General features: G+C 45.5%; 1 protein-coding gene across 2 annotated transcripts; it reads left to right on the forward strand.

The window, feature by feature from the left end:
* Positions 1-842: 842 nt before the first annotated feature.
* cibar1 (CBY1 interacting BAR domain containing 1) lies at positions 843-5,506 on the forward strand. 2 transcript variants are annotated; one of them, XM_048994371.1, is made up of 9 exons: positions 843-1,007; positions 1,361-1,595; positions 1,835-1,903; positions 1,987-2,088; positions 2,596-2,601; positions 2,870-2,974; positions 3,102-3,215; positions 4,002-4,121; positions 5,247-5,506. In XM_048994371.1, exons 1-9 carry the CDS (start codon positions 979-981, stop codon positions 5,346-5,348), a joined length of 882 nt encoding a protein of 293 aa, XP_048850328.1. In that variant the 5' UTR covers positions 843-978; the 3' UTR covers positions 5,349-5,506. The 2 variants fall into 2 exon arrangements, with proteins under 2 accessions (XP_048850328.1, XP_048850329.1); XM_048994372.1 differs by having other exon boundaries at positions 1,007-1,146.
* The last annotated feature ends 16,112 nt before the right edge of the window (positions 5,507-21,618 follow it).

Consider the following 21,618-nt stretch of genomic DNA (forward strand, 5'->3'; position numbering starts at 1 on the left):
GACCATCTTTTCTGTTTGGCTACTTATGGTTAAGATTAGGGCTGAGTAGGGGTTAAGATTGTCATTGGTGAAATTAGGATTTTTCCAATAGAAATGAATGGAATGGATGTTGCCCGCAAACACTCATCCATTTTCCAATCCGTTTATCCTTCCCCCACAAACATATCGACACAAACACTGCAGTGTGTGTGGTGTTTTCTCAAAAAGATTTCTGACGGAGCCTAACCCCCCTGCTCGATTATGAACAAATGCACATACTGTGAAAGAGGTGAAAAGTCTCAGACTTGTGATAAAAATGCTTTGTGATTATTCTACGTCATCATCCAGAAATACACCATCGAGGGTATTTATATAACAAGAGTTCAATTCATGGTGAACTCGTGGAAACGGTAATGTTCAACCGAAAAACATCTACTTAAAATAACGAGGCAGATGTCTTCAGCACCAGTCACTTACAATAATCAATCAATCATTCATTCCAACATCTTAAGAACACTGGTATACCTAATATTTCCCTCTGTGGAGTATAACAGAGTAGAGAATGGTTCTGAAAATCAGCAGATTAATTAATCTTATTAATCAGCCACACAACAAAATAATTGCTTTCTTTACATAACAATACAACAAGACTAAAAACACGCACACATTAAATATTGGGAGCCGTAAGAAAGGCTGCATTTAAACAGAGAAATCGGACATGTGTTTTATGGATACACAAGCAACGCACAAGCACACTGCCAAGTATAGATTTTGCACGTTCACAGCGCCTTTGTGTGCGTGCTCCGTACACCGCTCGCGGGATCCCGACGAACACCGAGCACATGACTTCCGGTTTTCCTGGAAGGAAGTGGGACTGACCCCCGCGTCTCCATGGAGACGACTCCATAGCTGCTGCTCTATAGCTAACCGGGCTAACCGGGTAAACTACCCCGTGCGCGTTATGTTTCAGCTGTCGTATTTATATTGTATTTAGTAACCATGAGTCGCACTCCTGACGCCAGAACCAGGTAATAGCTTAAGTGGCGCATGATAGCCGGCTAACCGCGCTACTAACGGCAGTGGTTAACGGAGTCTCCTCCGTTAGCTTGTAGCTAGCTGGCTATTGCCTGCTGAAAAAAAACCAACTCAGAACATCAGATAAATGTTGTAGGTATTATTTACTATCAAAAATATTCGTGTTGAGGTGCGCTGCAATTTTTTTAGCTATATATAGGCAGCCCCGTCCTCCTCTCGCTCCTGCCATTGTCCCTGCATGCAGATGGCGGTCCCGCTGCGTTGTGAAGCCCGGAAGGGTTGCTGGTCACTTTTGGATCAGTGCTCGATGGCCGACAGCGTGTATGTGTGTTCCCCATGCCTGTAGAGATGGCCAGACGAGGCAGATTCAGGAGAACATCACCAACGTGGAGAAGCACTTTGGGGAGCTCTGCCAGCTGTTCGCCGCGTATGTCCGCAAAACGGCCCGTCTGCGGGACAAGGCGGACCTGCTGGTCCGAGAGGTCAGCCTGTACGCGGACACAGAGACCCCCAGTTTGAAGAGCGGCCTGAAACTATTTGCAGACCAGCTTGCCAAAATTCAGGATTATCGCCAAGCAGAGGTACACATCAGTCCTTACTCTTATTCTGACCAGAGCCACATGTTGAGTATGTCCATTATAGTTTTGAGACGATTTTTTTGCACTTGTCTATCTCTTTATGTATATATGTAATGCAGGGGAACATAATGTTGTGCCACTGTATCTTATGTGACTGTATGTGGTTGGTGTGACGGTAAAGCCCCACCCCTTGTAAAGGACATCATGATTAATGTGCCATTGTAACCATGTACACTCTGCAGGTGGAACGACTGGAGGTGAAAGTGATAGAGCCTTTAAAGAGCTATGGTACTGTCGTAAAGCTGAAGAGGGTAAGGAGAGCCTGCGCCCCAAGATAAGCATTTGGAGGCTGTCTCTGAGGGTGTTAGCGCCCTGATTCATTTGTGTCCAACAGGAAGATCTGAAAAACACACAGAACGTCAGGACCCGGGAGACCAAGCAGATGGAGCAACTGGAGAGGATGAGGCAGAGGAGGCCCTCGGACAGACAGGTCATCGTATCCTTTGCCCAAGCTTCCCGCGGCGTATCACCTCAACACTTAGTTATCAGTTTGATTCTTATTGATTCTGGAACTCAGAGCATTGTGCTAACAACATAAAGGTTATGGGTTCAAATCCCAGAGAGCACACATCATTTTTGGCATTATACTTTAAAAATTACTGTGTGAATATCGGCAGTAATGTTTTTAAATAATCAAAGAATGTTGCAGATATTATGCATTGTATGATTAAATAAGTAACTGGAATAAAGTTCTGCAGTCTCTCAAAATTGGAAGTGTTTCCACAGTTTTGCCCATTAGTGTAAATTGTAACCATTCCCTCTACTGTGAGTTGCTTTGGATAAAAACATCAGATAAATGATTTGGATTTTAGTTTGGTCTCCACTTTTGTCACCTGTTGCCCTTTTTTCCCTTTTAAGCCTAATATAACGATAATGTATGTTTCTAAGATTACGAAAAATGTCTTAACTGTGGATCAAAGGAGGCTCCTTAACAGATCTTCAGTCTCAGGTCAGTCCTGGAGGATGTAATTCATTTCTAACTGGTGATGTATTCGACTTCAAAGCTTCCAGAATCTTCCATTGTTGCGTGTCAGGGTTTGCGGTGTTGTTAAGCAGGAAGGGTCTGCACAGGGCTTTACGGCAACATTCACTGCAGAATACAACGTCACAATATGCAGAGAAATTAGTGTGAGACCCTGTTCCGGGAAAGCGCACCTGTCAGCAGAGTTGTTTTGCTGGGAATGGGGGATTGACGTGGTGCTTGTGATTCGAGGTAGGCTGAAAGTGAGCTCCAGAGGGCTACGATGGACGCCACACGCACGACACGCCAACTGGAGGAAACCATAGATGAGTTTGAGAAGCAGAAGATACGTGACATCAAGGTCCATCTGACTGATTGATCTTATTTGATGTGATTGGAACACTGGTTCATTTATAATGCAGTACATGCAATATAACTACTTAAACAAAATGAAGAGGGTTGAAGATCTGTCATTATACGTCATGCAGAGCATTCTTGGACAGTTCATCACCATTGAGATGGCCTTCCATGCGAAGGCCTTGGAGGTCTTCACTACCGCATACCAGCACATCCAGAACATTGATGAGGAGGAGGACCTGGAGGTGAGCACTCTGTAGCACTCCTCGCATGCCTGGGAATGCACAGGGCCACGTCACTGTCAAAGGTGACAGAAAAGTAGAACATTACTCTGCACACCCACAATGCAGTTGGGGTATTTTGCTCACTGCATGCAGTGAAGCAGATATGGCCAGAGCTCATCTCTTCATGTTGACTTCAGGGGGTCTTTCAATGTGGATTCCCGCTGCTATTCATTTTGGGATCCTATGTCGTTCGGTAAAGGCTCTCGAAAGTTTCTCAAAATCAGCTTTGTCCTGATTGGAATCTTTATGTTAGTTTAACCTGAGTGTATAACCGAACAGGGATTTTAGCGGGAATCAGTCAAATCTGGGGTGTTTTTCGTAGAGGTGGAAGCAGAAGAACGTAACATCTGTTGGATAAATGAAGGAACAAGCACATTACTGGATGACGTTCCAGTTAAGCATACAGCAGGCACTCTTGTCAAAAATCCAGGGAGACACAGGGAATGCTGCATGGGTGGCAAGCATCAGAACAGACACAGGCCATCGGCAGGTTTTCTCTGAGCTTGGACTATGGAGCATATATGAATGATATGATACTTACATCCCATTAAGCGCCTCATGTAACTGTCCAGAGTTCCCAGATTTCCTGAAATACTTCATGCCAGACTGTGATTAAAGCCTTTCTTTATCTATCTATGACTGGCCCGTGTGTCTTTGGGTTCTCCCTACAGTCACCCTTCTGTTCTTTACAGTTCAGCTAAAGCTTACTTTGGGGGGGGCTGTCTGACCTTCCGTCATCTTCTCCAGGTCTTCAGGAGCCTCCTGCATCCCCCAGACTACCCGACCCGCTTGGACATCGTCCGTGCCAATACCAGAGGCTCGCTGAACCGCACCACGTCCAGCCTGGGCAAATCGGGGACGCTGCAGGTCAGCCAAGTGCAGGGGTTTCACGTTATCGATAGCTGCCGGCCTGAGTGTCAAAGCGGCACACGGTGGACGTATCGCGCTCTCGTAATTCAGACCAGTGCTACACTTCAGTCAACGTGTGTTTTACTGTAAAATTCAGATATATTATGCGTAGAGTCATACACTGAGGTGAAATCTCACTCTCGTTGGTGCCAGGTGGCAAAGTGGCGTAGGGGTTAGCATTGTTGCCTCACACCACGCGTCTCCCCTGTGGCTCCGTGTGGAGTTTGCATGTTCTCCCCATGTCGTTGTGGGGCTTCCTCCAGGTGCTCTGGTGTCCCCCTCACAGTCCAAAAACACTCTAAGTTGAATTGACGCAAATTCACCATAGGAATGAATTTGTGTGTGCCCTGTGATGGGTTGGCGCCCCATCCTGGGTTTATGCCCTGCCTTTAGGGTAGGCTCCGGATCCCCATGACCCTAATTAGGACAAGCACTTATGGATGGATGGATGGTCACAGTGAGAATGAAAAGTAATAAATATCAGAAATGAAATAATACAAATTGTGAAACATATAAGTATAATATTAACAATTTTAAAAAATGCAGTTAACTAGTGATGGACAAATTAAGCTCAATGAACCATTTGCTGTATTTTTTGACCCCGTTAGATGGTGCTCTTGGTTTGTTGTTGGGCATGCTTAGAACCCCTTTTATGAAAAGAGAGCGCCACCTAGTGGGGTCAGAAAATACATCTAATGGTTCATGAAGCTTCATTTGCCCATTACTGCAGTTACCTGACTTATTGTTGGGGAAAGATTATACAAATAGCGATGGAGCTTGAGAAACGGGTGCGATGGGGTCCTGATCATGCCAGTGGCTACATTGACCATTGTGAATGTCTAACAGAGAAGGGAGAACAGTTCTAGCAGTCGTCTCTGAAGTCCTCTCCTTTTCATTTCTCCGGGGGTCAGGGTTAGGGCACCCCCCCCCCCCCCCCCAAAATAACGAGACCCATCTCGGGTCCAGTTCATCCTGCAGATATGGCTCTGCTGAACACTGAGTCGATGCCCACGGCGCATGGATGTCCTAGAACCCGTCAATTCTGTTTGTAAACCAAATTAATTACTGCCTAATTTACCATAGCAACCGGGGACTCCAAACAGAAGCATGAAAAGAGAAGAGGAAGATGATGATGAGGATGATGACGAGGATGATCTAGAAGATGTCACGGAAGATGAAAACTGACTTAATGTTCAAAGTGCCATTTTGAAGCCATTTTATACTTGTATTCTGACTGTATTACTGAATAGTTTTACATGGTATTACACACGTGACTTGATTTGATAAACCGTATATTGTTATAAAGTGAGGCTGATTATATAATAAACTTTTCATAGCTGAGACCTATAAATTGTCACTCCGTTTGGCCTCTGATGACACTGAAGTTTAAGCTGCGGTACAGTGTCAGAGAACAAAGGAAGGGCCTCGTGTTTCTCTATCACGTTTCCATATGTTCTGCTTCAGTGGTTCTGGGCGGCTCTGCTCTCGCACCTCCTGGGTCACGGGTTCGATTCCTCCGCGTTTGCATCGGGTTTTTTTTCTCCTGGTTCCAAAGACTTGGTTGTAGAAGGTGGTTGGCCTTCGAAGCAGAATTAGCAGTTTTCAATTACAGTGTAACATCTGCTGCGTGTCAGTGCAAAGTACTAATAGCTAATTAATTCAGTCTGATTTTTCTTATGGTTATTAGTGTGTGGTGCGTGGAGGACGTGAGGGGCGCCTCATCGGAGCAGAAACATGGAGTCTGTGACAGGATGATAAATCCTTTATTTGCCATTTGCACGAGTATGAGTACAGGTACATTAGAGTTTTTTTTTTTCCTTTCTTTGCATACCTCCATAGCTTGGGGATGGTGTCTCAGCACTGGGTCAGCTATTGCAGTACCCCTGGGGCTGGGGGCTGGGGGCCTTGTTTTGTCAAGGCTGCGGTTTGAACCAGATACTTTCCACTCGCAAACACAGACTTAGCCCACTGAGCCACTCGCCGCCTATAAGGGTGGACTTCAGTGAAGAAGAAGTGAAGGCTGATTGCGTGGTGGGCAGGGGCAATCCTGGAGGCAGGGACAATCCCAGAGGCAGCGACAATCCCAGAGGCAGCGACAATCCCAGAGGCAAGGGCATCCTGGAGGCAGGGACAATCCCGGAGGCAGGGACAATCCCGGAGGCAGGGACAATCCCAGAGGCAGGGGCATCCCAGGACTACTGTGTCCTGTCACAGAAAAGACATGCAATTAGGCACAGTGTGAGTGTATGTGTACGTGCCCTGTGATGGACTAGCATCCCATCCAGAAGGCACCGCATCTTTGTACCGTGCTGCATGACATAGGTTCCAGGGACCTTCTGCAACCCGGACCAGCATAATTGGTTGGAAGATCGATGGACTTTCCCTGACTATATATGGCTTTGGACAGAAAACATCATTATTCTGAGGGTAGCATTGTGGTGCCAAACCTTAAACTACACGGCAAGCTCATCCATTCTGACCGTTTTGGACCTGTGCGTGGATCACTCTCACAGTGTATGCTTTTAATTCAACAAAGGTACTTCTGCAACTTCAAACCCATAAACTTTGGTTAAGCAGAGATGAAGAAGTCCACAGACTGATCACCTACAGGTAACATACAGACAACATAAAGCCCACCTATGATACTAACTCGGATAAGGTGATGCAAGATGGATGGATGGATGACAGATAGACAGCCTCCCAAAATATAAACTTTAATGTACTTTTGGTCCAATGTCAATTGTACAGATCGTTACCAGCTGGCTCCACTGAGCTTTATTTAGAAGGGTGTTTTCATGCATTTTACCCTGTGCAGATGATGAACGAGGCGGCCTTTGATATTTTCACATGAGACATGACGAGATTGTTTTTTCGTTCTTAGACAGGTGACAGCCAAGTACAGCAGACAGAAGCATCTAAACACAGCGCAGTGGAATCTGTCAGCTCTGCTCTGTGGGTGTGCTGCACAGAAGGGGAAGGGAGATGGTGAACTGTCCTCGTTCAATGCCCGCCGGTTTTATGTTTAAGGAAACATCCCTTTTGGAGTATGTCGCTACTGGAGTATTGTCCTGAATCATAGGGAATTAGCCTTGCTACTTAGCTCTGTATTCTGATTGGCAGAATGTCCGTGCATCTCCTGGTGATCACACGAGGACGAGGTCTAGTAGGAAGATGCTAATAAAGGAAGGCGTCCATCTATGTGCGGAAAGACGGTACATAACCTGGAAAAAGCACGAGTGTGCAGGCAGTCCCCAGACTTATGGACAACTCATACTCACAGATGGATATATGGGACCAAAGACGCAGCACACCAGGCACACGACACTATACAAGACTAGAGGGGCAGATTCGCCAAATGGCACAACTGGCAAGGGTACGACCAGGACCCAGAAACACAATAGGAGACACCGAAAGCACGGATGGACAGGTAGAGGAACACTACTTTGTGATGGTCATGAAAACATTGCGCAGCTTCGTTCATTGTTCATCGGCCCGAGATACAGTTCAGTACTGCATGTAGATACTTTTATTATCACTGTCTAATAATAGTTATGGGCTGTACTATTATTGCTCCAACTTACCTACAAATTTGACTTAAAGTCAGACTTAGGGAACACATCTCAATCGTAACCTGGTCACTGCCTGTATTACAGGCGAGAAGTCCCAGGCAGTGATGTGTCAGGACACAAACGGTGATGTTCACCTCACCAACTGGACCCAAGGTTGTACAGTGAAATTTGGGATGTTGCGACGAGCTGTAATGGTTTTGCAGATAATTAGAAATCCGTGTGCGAACCCCCCAAAGATAGAACGGCACAAGCTCACGACGGCTCTAAAAATTTCCAAGCCTTCAAAGGCAAAAAGCTGACCTGCAGAAGATCCTCACTGCTAGCTCCTGTGTACATATTTTGATCTTTAAACTTGCAAATGAGATCGAGCAGCTTGTGTACAGAGACTCATTATTTACAAATGAGTGGACTGTCATGTCAGTGACAGAGATTTATGACTGCCTGAGAAAAGGAGCATTGATTTTAATGGAAAAAATACCATGTGGTGTGATTAACTAAATGGTAATTTACCAGCACACAGGTGGGACACACTGACACTCATTGTGTGATCTCATCCTTTGCAGCATTCGGACCTGGTTTTAATGAGCGACATTAGAGCCTCTAGATGGCCACATGCAGAAAAAGTGCCGTATTTGCTCATGTTGCTGTGTCCTTCCAGCTGCAATCTGCAGGGTTTCTGGACTAAACGTCCACATTTCAGATCTTTCCTAATTGCAAGTGCCGCAATGAAGAGAGAGACCCAAGTCGGTTCAGATGCCGAACGTGTGTTTGGTGGTAACTGGTCCATGCACGACCAATGCTTCTCTCTGCAAACGTTAGTTTCTTCTGGGCAGGTGACAGGGCTCTGGAAGTCCAGAGGCATTTGTGCAGCTCGCTCATGGAAGTCTTATTTACATAAAAATGTGGGTCCAAGCAACTAAAGCAATGTGCCCAATGTGATCAACCAATCAGATGTCCTGGTCCCACCTCCTCTAGTTGCTTGGACCCTCCTCCTCTACAACCTGATTGGTTATCTCTATTTGTCATTCTGCCCTCTGAACATAGTTTTGTGTAAGTAAAACTCCCACATGCATGTAGCACCACCTGTAGCAGTCATCATAACTCGTACCTCATTTGGAAACTCATAATTCAAGAGCAAATGCCACAAATTGTTAGTCTTACAGAGTCTGGCTCACTCTGATACTCTGACTCCGGGCTTCCATAGACCAGCCTGGGAATCACATTTGGCTTAGACTTGCAGGTTCTGCTGCTCTCGATGCACAGATGCATCAGCCACTTGGTGTGAATCCCAGTATAAGCTCCGCCCTCCACTTTTCTACGCAGCCAAACAAACACAGGACCATTTGACCTTCTGCATTTTAATCGCGTTCATATCAGAAAACACTATCCGTGCGTCAGTCATCATTAGCATTGAATTACGATGGCATGTTCGTGCTGATCTAAGGCTTTGGGGAGATGCTTCAGTACTAATAGGACCATCCTGTTGTGCTCACAACATCTTCCTCCATCTCCTGCCATCAACACTGCATTTACACCACTAATTATCAGAGGTGACGGACTCCCTCACCCCTGACACCCAGAGCCCCCCCCCCCCCCTTTACTGAAATTCCTAACATTTCATTTCCACACGGTGGCACCATTAACCTGCTGATCTCAGAGGCTGTGATGGAGCACCAATGCTGATATGATTTGATGTAGGTAGGTGCCATTCTCTTGATAACGCTGAAAGATGACACCAAAGCCATGATATGAGCATCGAGAGCCAATGAGGAGAGGCGTAACATAACAGCATTTTGACTGATTGAATAGCAGACACACCTGCTGCTTTCTGAATCATAGGAATCACAATCATAAAGATCTTTATTGGCCAAGTATATTAAACATGCAAGGAATCTTACATGAAGGCCTGAATGCTTGGGGTTCTGACACAGGGTGTCTCTGTATCGTAAAATCAAAAGCTGGTTCCCATAACAGCTCGTCAACTTGGCTCCTCTCACTAGCGAGATGGCAGGTACATTCCTCAAGCAAGAAGCACGCTGCTATTTAAAGGAACCTGCAGACAGGTAGTCTGTTGTTTCTCAAGACTGGAAGATCATGATGTGACAGCAGAAGCGAACTAATATGACCTATTGTGCTCAATTTACATCATGCAGATTCTAGGAATGAATTAGAATTTTGATTTCGGAAAAACCATGTCTATTTTGTAATTATTTGAATCTCAAAACTTCTCCTTCATCAAACTTAATATCCGTATTTAGATTTCACCTTATTGATGTGGTATATTATCTGCTGGACATTTAGAGGGGATCTTCCATGGGGTTTCTGTATAATCTAACTGTAAAGCCACAATCTTTCAGTAAAGTTCAGTTTGAGCCGTGATATTTGAGCATAGGAGCGGAGAAATGACACACGGTGAACCGGGGGGGGCCGAGTGAGGTTCACGTGTGACATTGTACAACTGATTTTGAAACAGTAAAAAAAAAATTCCATCAAAAGGCGAAAGCGTCCTGGAAAGCGGCACGCTGAAAGGAAATTCAGCTGTTAATGTTTAAGTCCATACTTATAAAGGGTCTTGAGAGAATTTTATCGGCACAAACATAAAACACGACTGACGGATGAAATTGCTGTGCGGCGTGGCTTGAAGTAAAAACTGCATAAGGTATTTCACCATAAACACATTAACGCAACCACGGGAACGGCAGTCCATTTGTGTCCATCTATATTTGCCAAGGTGGTTTATTAGAATAATAGAATAATATAGTACATTTCCTGGTTAATTTCTTGGTAACTGCTTTGCCCTGATGAATCGTTTCAAGTACTGCAGAAAACAATTTATGGGAACCTGGTACAACCAGCAGCCCGACTGATGTCATTCCTACTTATAGGCCATCTGTAGATGAGCAAGACAATATAGCTTCACTTAGTACATCGCTGGGCAGCTTCTCCAGTTTCTGAGCCTTGTGTGTGGCTCAGAGCTGTACATCTGTGTGTGATCTGTCTGTTTTTGATGTGGGGAAGGGGGACATCCCCCCCCAGTCCAAAAAACAAATGTCAGCTGACGGAAATCTACATCGCCAGGTGATCAGCAAGGCCCACTACCAGCAGAAGCTGAGGATTCACAGGATCCTGCCCACACACAGGAACATCTCCCAGATCAAGGACATCATCCTAGGGGATCAGAAGGCCTACGTTTTTTTTTTTTTGTCGTCAAGAATTTTGATGACATGCACACATTTGTCAGGTGTCACCAGAGTGAGGAGCAGGCAGCCAGGCTCTTCCACCAGGTGCCCTCAGTCGTAGCTCATTGTCACCAGACCGGCATTGTCCTGGGGGACCTCAAACTCAGGAGGTTTGTCTTTCCTGTATTTTTTTACCCAACTAGATGGCACTCTTAGCTTGCTTTCCAGCATGTTTTGACCCATTTTATGAACAGAGAGCACCCTCTAGTGGAGTCATAAAATACAGCAAACGGTTCATGAAGCTTCATTTAGCCATCGCTAGCATTTTCCCGGTCTAATAGGCAGAGGTTCAGAAATGTGAGGGATCACTTCCCCAGGACTAAACTACCAGCACACAATTATAAAATCCCTTCCTTGTGAAATGATTGGCGTTCTCCTGTATGTATAATTATGCTTATTATTCCCCCCCCCCCCCCTTCATTAAGATTGGGTCATTTGAGAATGAAATTTGCTCAACTCAGTTTCACATTCATTCAGCTTTTTTCCTACTTTTGTTGCTGAGCAACACTTTATGTTCATTGTTAAATGTTTACAGATGTAAACAACTGCTGCTCCTTTGGAAATTCCCTTATGGGGAGCTATAAATACATCAGCGTAACCAAGCAACATCAGTGTCTTCTATTTCTTGTTATGTCATTTTTGAGAACCTATATAGTCATGAAGCACAGCAATACATCTGGCCTTTTACAGCTATAACGTGAGAGTATTTAATTTGTTCGTTTGTTTGTTGACTCCATTCACTGGCTAAAGCAGGACTGACACCCTCTGCTGGATATGGCAGCACTGACACCCTCCACTGGCTAAGCAGCACTGACACTCTGGCTAAGGAGAAAAAAATGAGAACATTCACCGCTGTTTGACTGGGTTGTAAACGAGTGATGTCACCTTCAGCAGGATGTGCCCTGTGTCTTTGCAGCATTCCTTGGTGGTTAGCGAACTTGGAGGATGCCCACATCCTGGAAGGGGACAGTAACCTCATGAGCGACAAACATGGATGCCCGGCTCAAGTCCCGGGATCCTGAATCACCACAGCTCTTACTCGGGGAAGTGGGCTGACATGGAGCTTGGGGGTCATGCTTTACACACTGCTGCCAAGCTGCTACCTGTTTAATGATGTGGACCGCAGTGCGCTCCCCTCCAAGATCCGGCAGGGGAAATACTGTCTCAGGTAGATTGTCTCCTAGGGTCTCTGGGGGCCCAGTGCCTGCTGAACGGCCTCCTCCGAAGGAAGCCCCAGGAGGAGATCCCCGCGGTCGAGCATCTCCTGCATCTGTGGTTCCAGGGCACGCAGGAAGCAGGAAGTGCTGAACAGGAAATGAGTTCTCCAGATCAGACTGTGCCCACGTTCAACCCAGAGCCAGGTGAGACCCATTTCTGTTGACTGGCAGAGTTTTGTGTTCCAGCTGAAAGGGTGTCATGCTTGGATTTCAAACACTGTACTTGTGCTTTGGATACTAAGTATTATGTAATCCTACATTACTATGTGGAGAACACAAGCACGATTGCTGATTTGAGTTTCTTTCATTTCAGTGTGTGCCTTAGAGACCAGGCTATAGCAGGTCTGTTAAAACTCTAATACACAGTGTGTACTTGAAGGCTGTAGATGAGAAGGTGCTCAGTAGCCTTGTATTTGGAGAGGCGAGGACTCTGCACTGCCATCTTCTAAATGCTGGCAGTGATGGCCTTCACACCACCTAACCTGAGCTAAATCTGGACCAGAGTAGGTGGGTCACTTTTCCACCGCCTACTTGGTCGCTTTCTTGTATTCTTGAAAGGTGGCCCTGCTGTGGTCCTGAAAATCCTATGAAGGGCTACTTTATCTCTTCGGAAAGCAGGACTTTACATAGCCAGGCTGAGCTGGATTAAAGTGTCCTGCAGGGAGTGCAGGGCTTGCTCTTCTCAGTCATTCTGTGAACTAAATGTTCCTCTCTGAAGATACATTCAGTCCATGTTTCAAATTTGCTCCCTCGTGCGTCGCTAAACATTTGTTGCATAATTGAGTCGCTGTGAGGATCCGGGGTGGGTGACTTGTAGTTAAACACTTTAAGCAAGATTCTCCGTGAAAATATACTTTTGTGCTTATTTACGGTTTCTGTGAGCTTTGCCGCTATAAATATGATGACCTCCCCACACACACTCAGACCATATGGCAGGAGAACAGAGGTCTTAAAGGAGTGTCAGAAGCTGTATTTCCCACACAGTCAAAGGTGAGATAAACATGAAGAGGCTTTGCTTTGTGGATCTTCTGAAGCCTGTTCACATCTCAGTTTATCGGCACGCCCGTGCTCCCGGATTCCTGTGTGTCCCGTGCTGCTCTTCCGGTTAAATGGCACCTTTGTTGACATCACAAGCCAGCAGGGTGGCGTTTCTGAGGGTCACTTTCAAAGCATTTGCCCGTCTGCTCCGTCTGACTTTGATGGCGGCTTTGGCTCCGTTACGCCGCCCCCTGCGGAGCGCAGCATGTGGAGCCTTGCTCCAGCAACCCCGCCCAGGGGCGGATTAAGTTTTTCTCGGGGCCCTCAGCTATCAGGGCCCCTCAAGTGGGCCACTTTTGAGCTATTTTTGAGCCGAATGAAAAACGGTTCAATCGGCCAGATTTAGTACGATTTACCATTCTATTTTTCCAAGGCGGGGCTATAACCTGGATACCCTATACCTTAATTTGCCCCTGGCCCTGCTGGAGGCCGGCGTGTTCACATATCTGATCCTGCTCATTATGATGTCATATCTGTCGCATAAGCGGATGATTATAGAGGGATTAGGTATCCGCAGGCCGACCCGAGCTGCTCGGATCTGGCGAGCTGGCCAGGGAGCGTCCCACAGTACAGCTGCAGTCGTCCGAAGCATGAGAGCATGAGGGGTGGGGCTAGCAAGCCCCATGGGGAGCAACACCCAACAGCAGGCATGAGAGCCTCCGGACTCTTCCGTGGAATGCTCGGTGGTGCAACCCTCCCCAGTGAGGGGGTGACCGATCTGTTTATGCTAGCATAACAACCCGCCCTGATCTCAGCCCCCCCACCCCCCCCACACCACCACCCCGCAGATTAATTCGTATCTTGAGTTTATCTGTGATGTTACGTATGCGCTCAGTGATAGCGTTAGCATAGAGTCGGGCCAAAGGGGTTGCAGGAATGTGCCGGTTGTCTTCCTGTGAGCTGTGAGGCCCGCTTACATTAGCATCACGTCTTTCGCACTTCACACGGACTGTGTATGTGTGATGCGGATGCCGGGTGCTGTGCCACTGAACCGCCGTGAGCTCACAGGGCCTCCTCTAGCCTTCCAGACTCCGCCTGTGTTTTGGTCTGTGCCGTCAATGCAATGCATTTATGTGGAATATATTTTTATACATTTATATTTTGCTTAAAATTTTATCTCAAACGCTTTTTAATCCAACTTTCATGTTATGCAAATGTATGCATTTCTAGTATCTTACTAGTAGAGTATGTCTGCCCTCTGGTGGTCATTGGGGGTATTGCGGATGGACGTGAACTCGTGTATATTATGAACTGAAGAGTTTGCTGATATTTGCAGCGGAGTATGTTTTCCTGTCTTACTTTTACTCTACGGTTAATTAACCTTCCAATGGTTTAACTGTTGAAATACATGTTTTTACAGTGCTGAGTGATGTTTGATAAATAACCACATGTGTAGATTATTACTGCATGATGAAGAGACATAACTGACAAGTCCGAATTTAGGATGTTTTCAAATTAGCACATGGCTCTTTTACCTTTACGTAACTTAACTGATTATAATGAAACCTAGACTAGAGTCGCTGGAGATATGCTGCAAAAGTACTGTACCTGAATCCTTCTGCTCTTCTCTGTGCAAAGGTATGCAGGTGCCTCTGTTTGCCACTAGATGTCAGTATTTCAGAGAGGTTACAGTAACCACGTGGGATGTGAAAATCCGGATGGGAGACAAGAATAAACGGAATAAACATCGTGCATCAGAAATAATTCACATCCATTTTCTCACAGATTTATGACTAAATGTGGCATTATTTTAATATGTGCCATTCACTCGGTTTCTGTTTGACACCACATTTTTATAAATCTGCCTCAGAGAAACATGAGAATTTGGGGGTCTTGGCGGAATACACTGCAGGATCCAAGAGGAGAACATGCCAGGATCCCAGAGGAAAACATGCCAGGATCCCAGAGGAAAACACACAAGCATCCTTTCCTATGGCCTCCTTAGTCTATCCCTGTATTTGTGTCCTCTCTGATACAGATGCATATGCCCTCTTACACACACACACACACACACAGACACAGACACACACACACACATACAGACACACACACACACAGACACACACACACAGACACACACACACACATACAGACACACACACACACACACACAGACACACACACACACATACAGACACAGACACACACACACACAGACACACATACACACACACACACCTTGCTGCATGAACAGTGTTCACTGGGCTGCTGTATCATACTTCATGTTTATGTTCTTATGATTTTTCGCCCATAGCACGGCTGCACTGGCAGAAGATCAGATGGGTAAATCCCCTCACAATTCACTAGGCAACAAAATAACACTACAGACTCAACCACACATTTTTTTTTATCAGTTTTTAAATGACCCGTGGCATTACTGAGACCAAATGAACAAAAAGAAAAATCTATTTGCCTCTCAGCATCACTTTTCCTATGATTTATCTAACCACACACACACACACACACACACACCTGTCAAACACAATTGTTTTATCGTACTGTATCACTCGCTGTGAATGCTAAATGGCTGGGCTCAGGGCCGCCTGTACACACCCAAACCACCACAGTAGGCCCAGTACGTGCAGAGCAGCATTGCTGGGATCAGTCATCCGATCAGCGATCAGCCAAACAGCTCCACCTGCAGGCCACAGGGGGGCAGGAAGCAGGCTGCACTGGCAGGGTTCGACTGAGATCCCGATGCAGCCGTTTCAGACAGAACGTATCTCCCAGAAAGTGAAATGAAATGTCATCATCCCATCAACGCATGGGGCAGGTTAGGCATACATTTTTAAAAAATCCATTTCCAGAACAAAAATCCCAGCCCCCCCCTCATAATGGTAGTCTGACACTGATCATTTGCACAAGCTTCTGGCGAAGCTATTTTTTTTGTAGCGTCATGGAGGGATGTCGGAGTCCGCGTGGGCTGTGGGCAGAGGTCAGAAAGGGGTCGCATGTCAGTGGGGATTCGAACCCCTGACCCTGGGTACACAAGGCAGAGGCCCCCGGCCAGGCACAAAGAAATACTTGTATCCTTATTCACACCAAAGCCCGGTCTGTAGTTTCTTGGTCCCAGTCATAAATACAGACCCCCCCCCCCCCCCCAGGTGGGTGTGTCTGTAAAATTAGTTGCATCCTCATCAGGCGTTTGATTGTTTGCGCCGAAGAAACTAGTCAGCTTAGGCAAACTTTCTGCTATCTTGATATCCATCCCCTTTTGTGGGACCCCCGGGTTGCCGTTGCATCATGGTTGCATATCATGTTAACATCAGCTTGCAGGTGGAGTCAGAAGGTCGAAGCTTGCTAGCTGGTTAGCAGAGCTTCAGCATATCCTTAAAAGTAACACGTGTATTTGGTAGGACTCTTTGCAGCCAACAGGAAGCCTCAGACCTTGGGGGCCTCACATAACTACAGGAATCACAATCCTGCTTTTGCCAAAATGTATGTCATTAAATTTCTATAGGTGAGTAGCCTGCTATTACGAGACTCTTAAATCCTATTAGACTGAGTTTTACTAAAAACTTGGATGCTTCCACTAGTGTGATAAATTATGTTTCACTTTAGCACCATCTGCTTATATAGCCAAGCATTTAGCAAAGAGATGAAGCCCCCTGTTGTGTTTGAACCAGCAACTTTCTGGCCATGAATGACCCAGTGCCAGTTGCAAAATGAAGCGATGTTGCATTTTCCCAAATACACTGAAGTGCTTATTTTCATATATCCCATTTTATTCTCCTTTGAGACACGCACACAGTTTAGAGAGAAGCTTGAGGTCCAAGCCACGAATCCAGCACCCCTAGAGCATTTTGGGGAGGGTTTAAGGGCCTGGCTCAAGGGTCCAACAGAGCGGAAACTATTCTGCTGAGGCCAAGGCTGAAACTGGCAACTTTCCCATCACGGGCACAGAGGCTTAACCCACTGAGCCTCATTCCACTGGGAACAGAGCTCAGAGGAACCAGCGATAGACTGAGCCAGTCAGAGGAACCCTGCCAGTTACAGAGGAACCAGCAGAAGACATGGCTAACAACCGTCCATGTTCCTGAAGGACAGAGAAAGTCTTTGAAATGTAGGAGGAAGTAATTTAAGAAAAGGAGCCAAAAATACAAAAGATGAAAGATGATCATGCTTAAGTGAGGGAGAAATAACTGATGATAGTGATGCAAACCTTGGCACCACTGTTAAAAGTGCACTGTGATAGCTGTGATGGCGAGTACACAGTGATGGTGGTGAGTAGGTTACACTGGCTGTGATGGTGAGTACACAGTGATGGTGGTGAGTAGGTTACAGTGGCTGTGATGGTGAGTACACAGTGATGGTGGTGATAGGGAGTACGCCATGTCATATGTGGTCCATACAAGGATCCAAAAGCCTTCTTGTAGCAGGAATTCTGGTTAAAGTATTTCGTGGATAATGCAGGCTTGTGAAATTCACTTTAATCTCCGATGCTTTCCACCCATCTCATTAAAACATTTTCCAAGTTACACGGGTCTCCTTCCAGATTCCCAAAGCCCCACATTTATTATTCCCAGGAAAATCCAGCTGTCAGGACAACCGCTATGGATCCTGCTCACCAGTAGAGCAAAAGATGCGGGACGACGGGGCCACAGATAGGAAGACATCATGGAGCCCTTAGAGTAACATCTGGAGGTGACCGTAACACTCCAACATGTGCATTTTGTTTCTTTAACATCAAATTTAAAGTAAATCATGGTCCAGCCCTTTGTACCTTTATGATATTGACATGATGACACCCCCAGCCATCCAGCAGAGTCACCTATCACCCCCTTCCCTTCTAAAAGATGGTACAGGTCCATCAGGACCCCCACTTCAAGACTCCCAAGGAAAATTTATTCCCAACAGTAAAAGGAGTGTTAAATACACACTAATGACATTATAATTCCAATCCATCCATCCATCCATTTTCCAAACCGCTTATCCTACTGGGTCGCGGGGGGTCCGGAGCCTATCCAGGACGCAATGGGCACGAGGCAGGGAACAACCCTGGATGGGGGGCCAGCCCATCGCAGGGCATATAATTCCAATCACTTCTGTAATTTACGAACCCCTGCCACAGTCTGCAGCCACGCCCCCTGAAGCTGGGTTGCTGCTGGATGAAGTGTTGGTGTGACCAATAGATTAGCCCAACCTGTGGTCTGTGGGGATCCCAGTGCCCCAGTGCAGTGACTCTGTGCTGTAACAACGGTGCCGTCCTTTGGATGAGACATGAATCTGAGGTCCGGATTCTCTGTGGTCATGAAAGACCCCTGGGACTGGGGTGGTGCCCCGATGTCCTGGTTAAAACGTCCCACTGTGGCCCTTTCAAATCTGGCCTCCTACTCATCCGCTGTATGTAATTAGTGAATTCTCCACTACCCCTTCACCACCTTAGCTATCATGTGGAGAGCATAATGGTGCAGAAGGGCTGCTGTGGCATCATCCAGGTGGGTGTGGCTCCCCGTTGGTTATGTAAAGTGCTTTGGCTGTCTTGGAAAGTGTTAATGAATCTAACATTCATTCCCTTTAACCCCAGCACATTGTTAGCCTACTTGATTGTTATTGTATGTATAGTGTTATTGTTTACTATTCTATTATTGCTAATTATTGCTATTTATCATTATATGTTGTTTAAGTCTACAAGGAAGTTTGCAAGCAAGTATTTCATTGTATTTGCACGAATGACAATAAAGCTTTTGAATCCTTGAATCCTAATATGAGCTGCAGCATTAAAACTTTCAGGGTGTCATGTTTGATGGAGACTCTGTGCCTCTGGGTAGAGATGAGAGTAGAGTAGGGGACTCATGGATCCAAGAGGCTTTGGGATTATTTGATTAAATCTCCCCTGAAGATAAGGCAGCCCCTCCCCTGAATAGCTGTTGAGTTCCCCCCTTAGGACCAAACGAGTCATGGATCATACCTGTAATCTTTTCACGCAACCCTTAACTAGCGTGGGAACCAGAGCCCTGCCTATGTCCCCCCCCTCATTTCACCCAAGAATGACGTCAGCTGTTTGTTTCATCCATTGTGGAGCAAAAGTATTTTTTTAAAAAGGTGAAGCAAAGAGAAAATGTGGAGAGTGGTGTTTTTCCTCCAGGATACGGCACGGCACGGCTCGGCCCACCGGTGGCACTGATCTGCATCGCCGAGGGCTTTTTACGAGGCGAACTTAGGATATCGACAGAAGCGACACAGCATTACAAAAAAGAAGCATCGCATCATCATCGATGCATCAGTACCTTCAACTGTCAAAGAATGTCATTTTCTATTGATAAACTAAAGCCCAAACCCTCAAATAAAACAGTCTGCTGGTAAGAGCAGCCAGAAAGCTATATCACCTGAAAGCAGCTTTTCATTTTAAACCCATTTCTTGGGCATATGTGGTCTCGACTTTCCCTGCTTGCTCACTGACTCCGGCCACCTTTGCAGTGTCTGATTTGCATTTAAATCTTATCGCTCAGAGCTTTGTCATCTCAGCATCCTTTCGGGCAGGACAAAGACTCCAAAGGAATAATCATCAGGTGGCGCTTGACACGATGCGTAAGATGAGTGAATTTTAATGTCCATATCGACGGGTGTAGACGGGGTCCTGACTCGCATTTACTACACGTTGAATGAATGAATAGAAGTTTCCAAAAAGATGGAGGTACTTTTTGAGGTAACTTTATGGCAGCTCCTTGAAGACATTTATCAATCTTTAGTTACTGGTAAATAAAAGTAAAGTAACTTGAAATCGGCCCCATGAGTGTAAGATGGTAAGTGATGGTGTAAAACAATCCTGAGCCAGACAGGATGTAACTCAGTGCATAAGCAGATAAATACTAATTTACCGATTGCAATCTGTAAATGTTTAATTCGTTTATAATCACCATTGTTGTTGCTGTTTTCTCAAATTTATGTTCTATGTTCTCTTTGATTTTATGCACCAAAACTACCAATATAAATTCATAGCTGGTTTACTGTTTTTTTTTTTCGATTTACTTGACCAATAAAGTGAATTCTTATTCTGCACCTGCATCCATTGCATGAGTAACGTGAATTCAGTTGTAGATCTTCATGCTTGTCATGACTGCCGGATGAAAACCCCCAATGTTTTCAGCATCTCTCCTCCACCCCGCTGGGGCTCATTGATGTTGGGATACCCAGCCCTCGTCACCTGACCTGAAGGTCAATTCACTCGGTGTGACCTGGTGTTTTCAATCAGGTCCTCAGAACCTTTTTAATGTGTCTCTCACATCTCCCAGGGACACAGCAGATGCCCAGAGCATCACAGCGAAACACACCCATCTCATTAAAAGCAGCCTGTTCATCTCGCGGCATTTCTTAGATCAAGGGATGAATAATCTTTGATTATTAGCAGGCGAAGCACTGTAACATCTGTGGTATCTGCTTATTAAGCTAGTTCAGTGGTTTTAATTTTCATTCCATGAAATAAAAGTGATCTAAACATCACTTACCAAATTTAACATGAATTTCTCATGAACAGGTAGATTGGAAACATATTGCCAGCATGGATGTCTTTGATCCAACACTGCGTGTTTGCTGCATTTTGACACACTTACTACACTGCGTGTTTGCTGCATTTTGACACACTTACTACACTGCGTGTGCAGCTGCCATGCTACCTGAAGCTTCCAGTGTGGCCCCTCCCCCGTCTGATTCCCCCAGCCTCTCTTAGTCACGCCACTGTTCGCGCCAGCAGAACTTCAGAGATACTTCACTCTGCTCATTCCAGCCAGCGTCAGCCAGCATGAAGCACCGTCTCCTTCCTCGTCTTCCGCACTAACCTTTGTTTCCTTTAGCATGTGATCATGGTGGACACATAGGACTTATATAGGACACATATGACACATAGGACATATATAGGACATATATAGGACACATAGGACTTATATAGGACACATATGACACATAGGACATATATAGGACATATATAGGACACATAGGACTTATATAGGACACATATGACACATAGGACATATATAGGACACATAGGACATATATAGGACACATATGACACGTAGGACATATATAGGACACATAGGACACATATGACATATATAGGACACATAGGACATATATAGGACATGTAGGACACACACACACACACACATATATTATATATATATATATATATATATATATATATATATATATATATATATATAATGCCATTGTCCAGACTTCTATGGAGTAATATTTCATTGTACAGTCTACAAATGGCTCTGTGTAAAGTTCATGGCAGCTACTCATCCACTTTTCTCCATGTACATTTCAAAAGGAGTCATACGAGCCACAAAGACACACATGGAGTTAAAGACCCAAGGGGCCAAACTCACCTCCCCCAATCAGTTAAGGGGACCAGAGGCCTTTGCACAAATTATTCAGTTTCATCGAAATG

Source organism: Brienomyrus brachyistius, chromosome 23 (assembly GCF_023856365.1).
Source record: "Brienomyrus brachyistius isolate T26 chromosome 23, BBRACH_0.4, whole genome shotgun sequence".
In the NCBI taxonomy this organism is placed as follows: Eukaryota; Metazoa; Chordata; class Actinopteri; order Osteoglossiformes; family Mormyridae; genus Brienomyrus; species Brienomyrus brachyistius.

What these genes read in the sequence shown, in the direction of transcription:
- cibar1 (XM_048994371.1), top strand. Translation starts at nt 979, where the DNA reads ATGAGTCGCACTCCTGACGCCAGAACCAG. An exon ending in ACTCCTGACGCCAGAACCAG is followed by an intron (nt 1,008 to 1,360) that starts GTAATAGCTTAA and finishes CCATGCCTGTAG; the next exon opens with AGATGGCCAGACGAGGCAGA. An exon ending in AGGATTATCGCCAAGCAGAG is followed by an intron (nt 1,596 to 1,834) that starts GTACACATCAGT and finishes TACACTCTGCAG; the next exon opens with GTGGAACGACTGGAGGTGAA.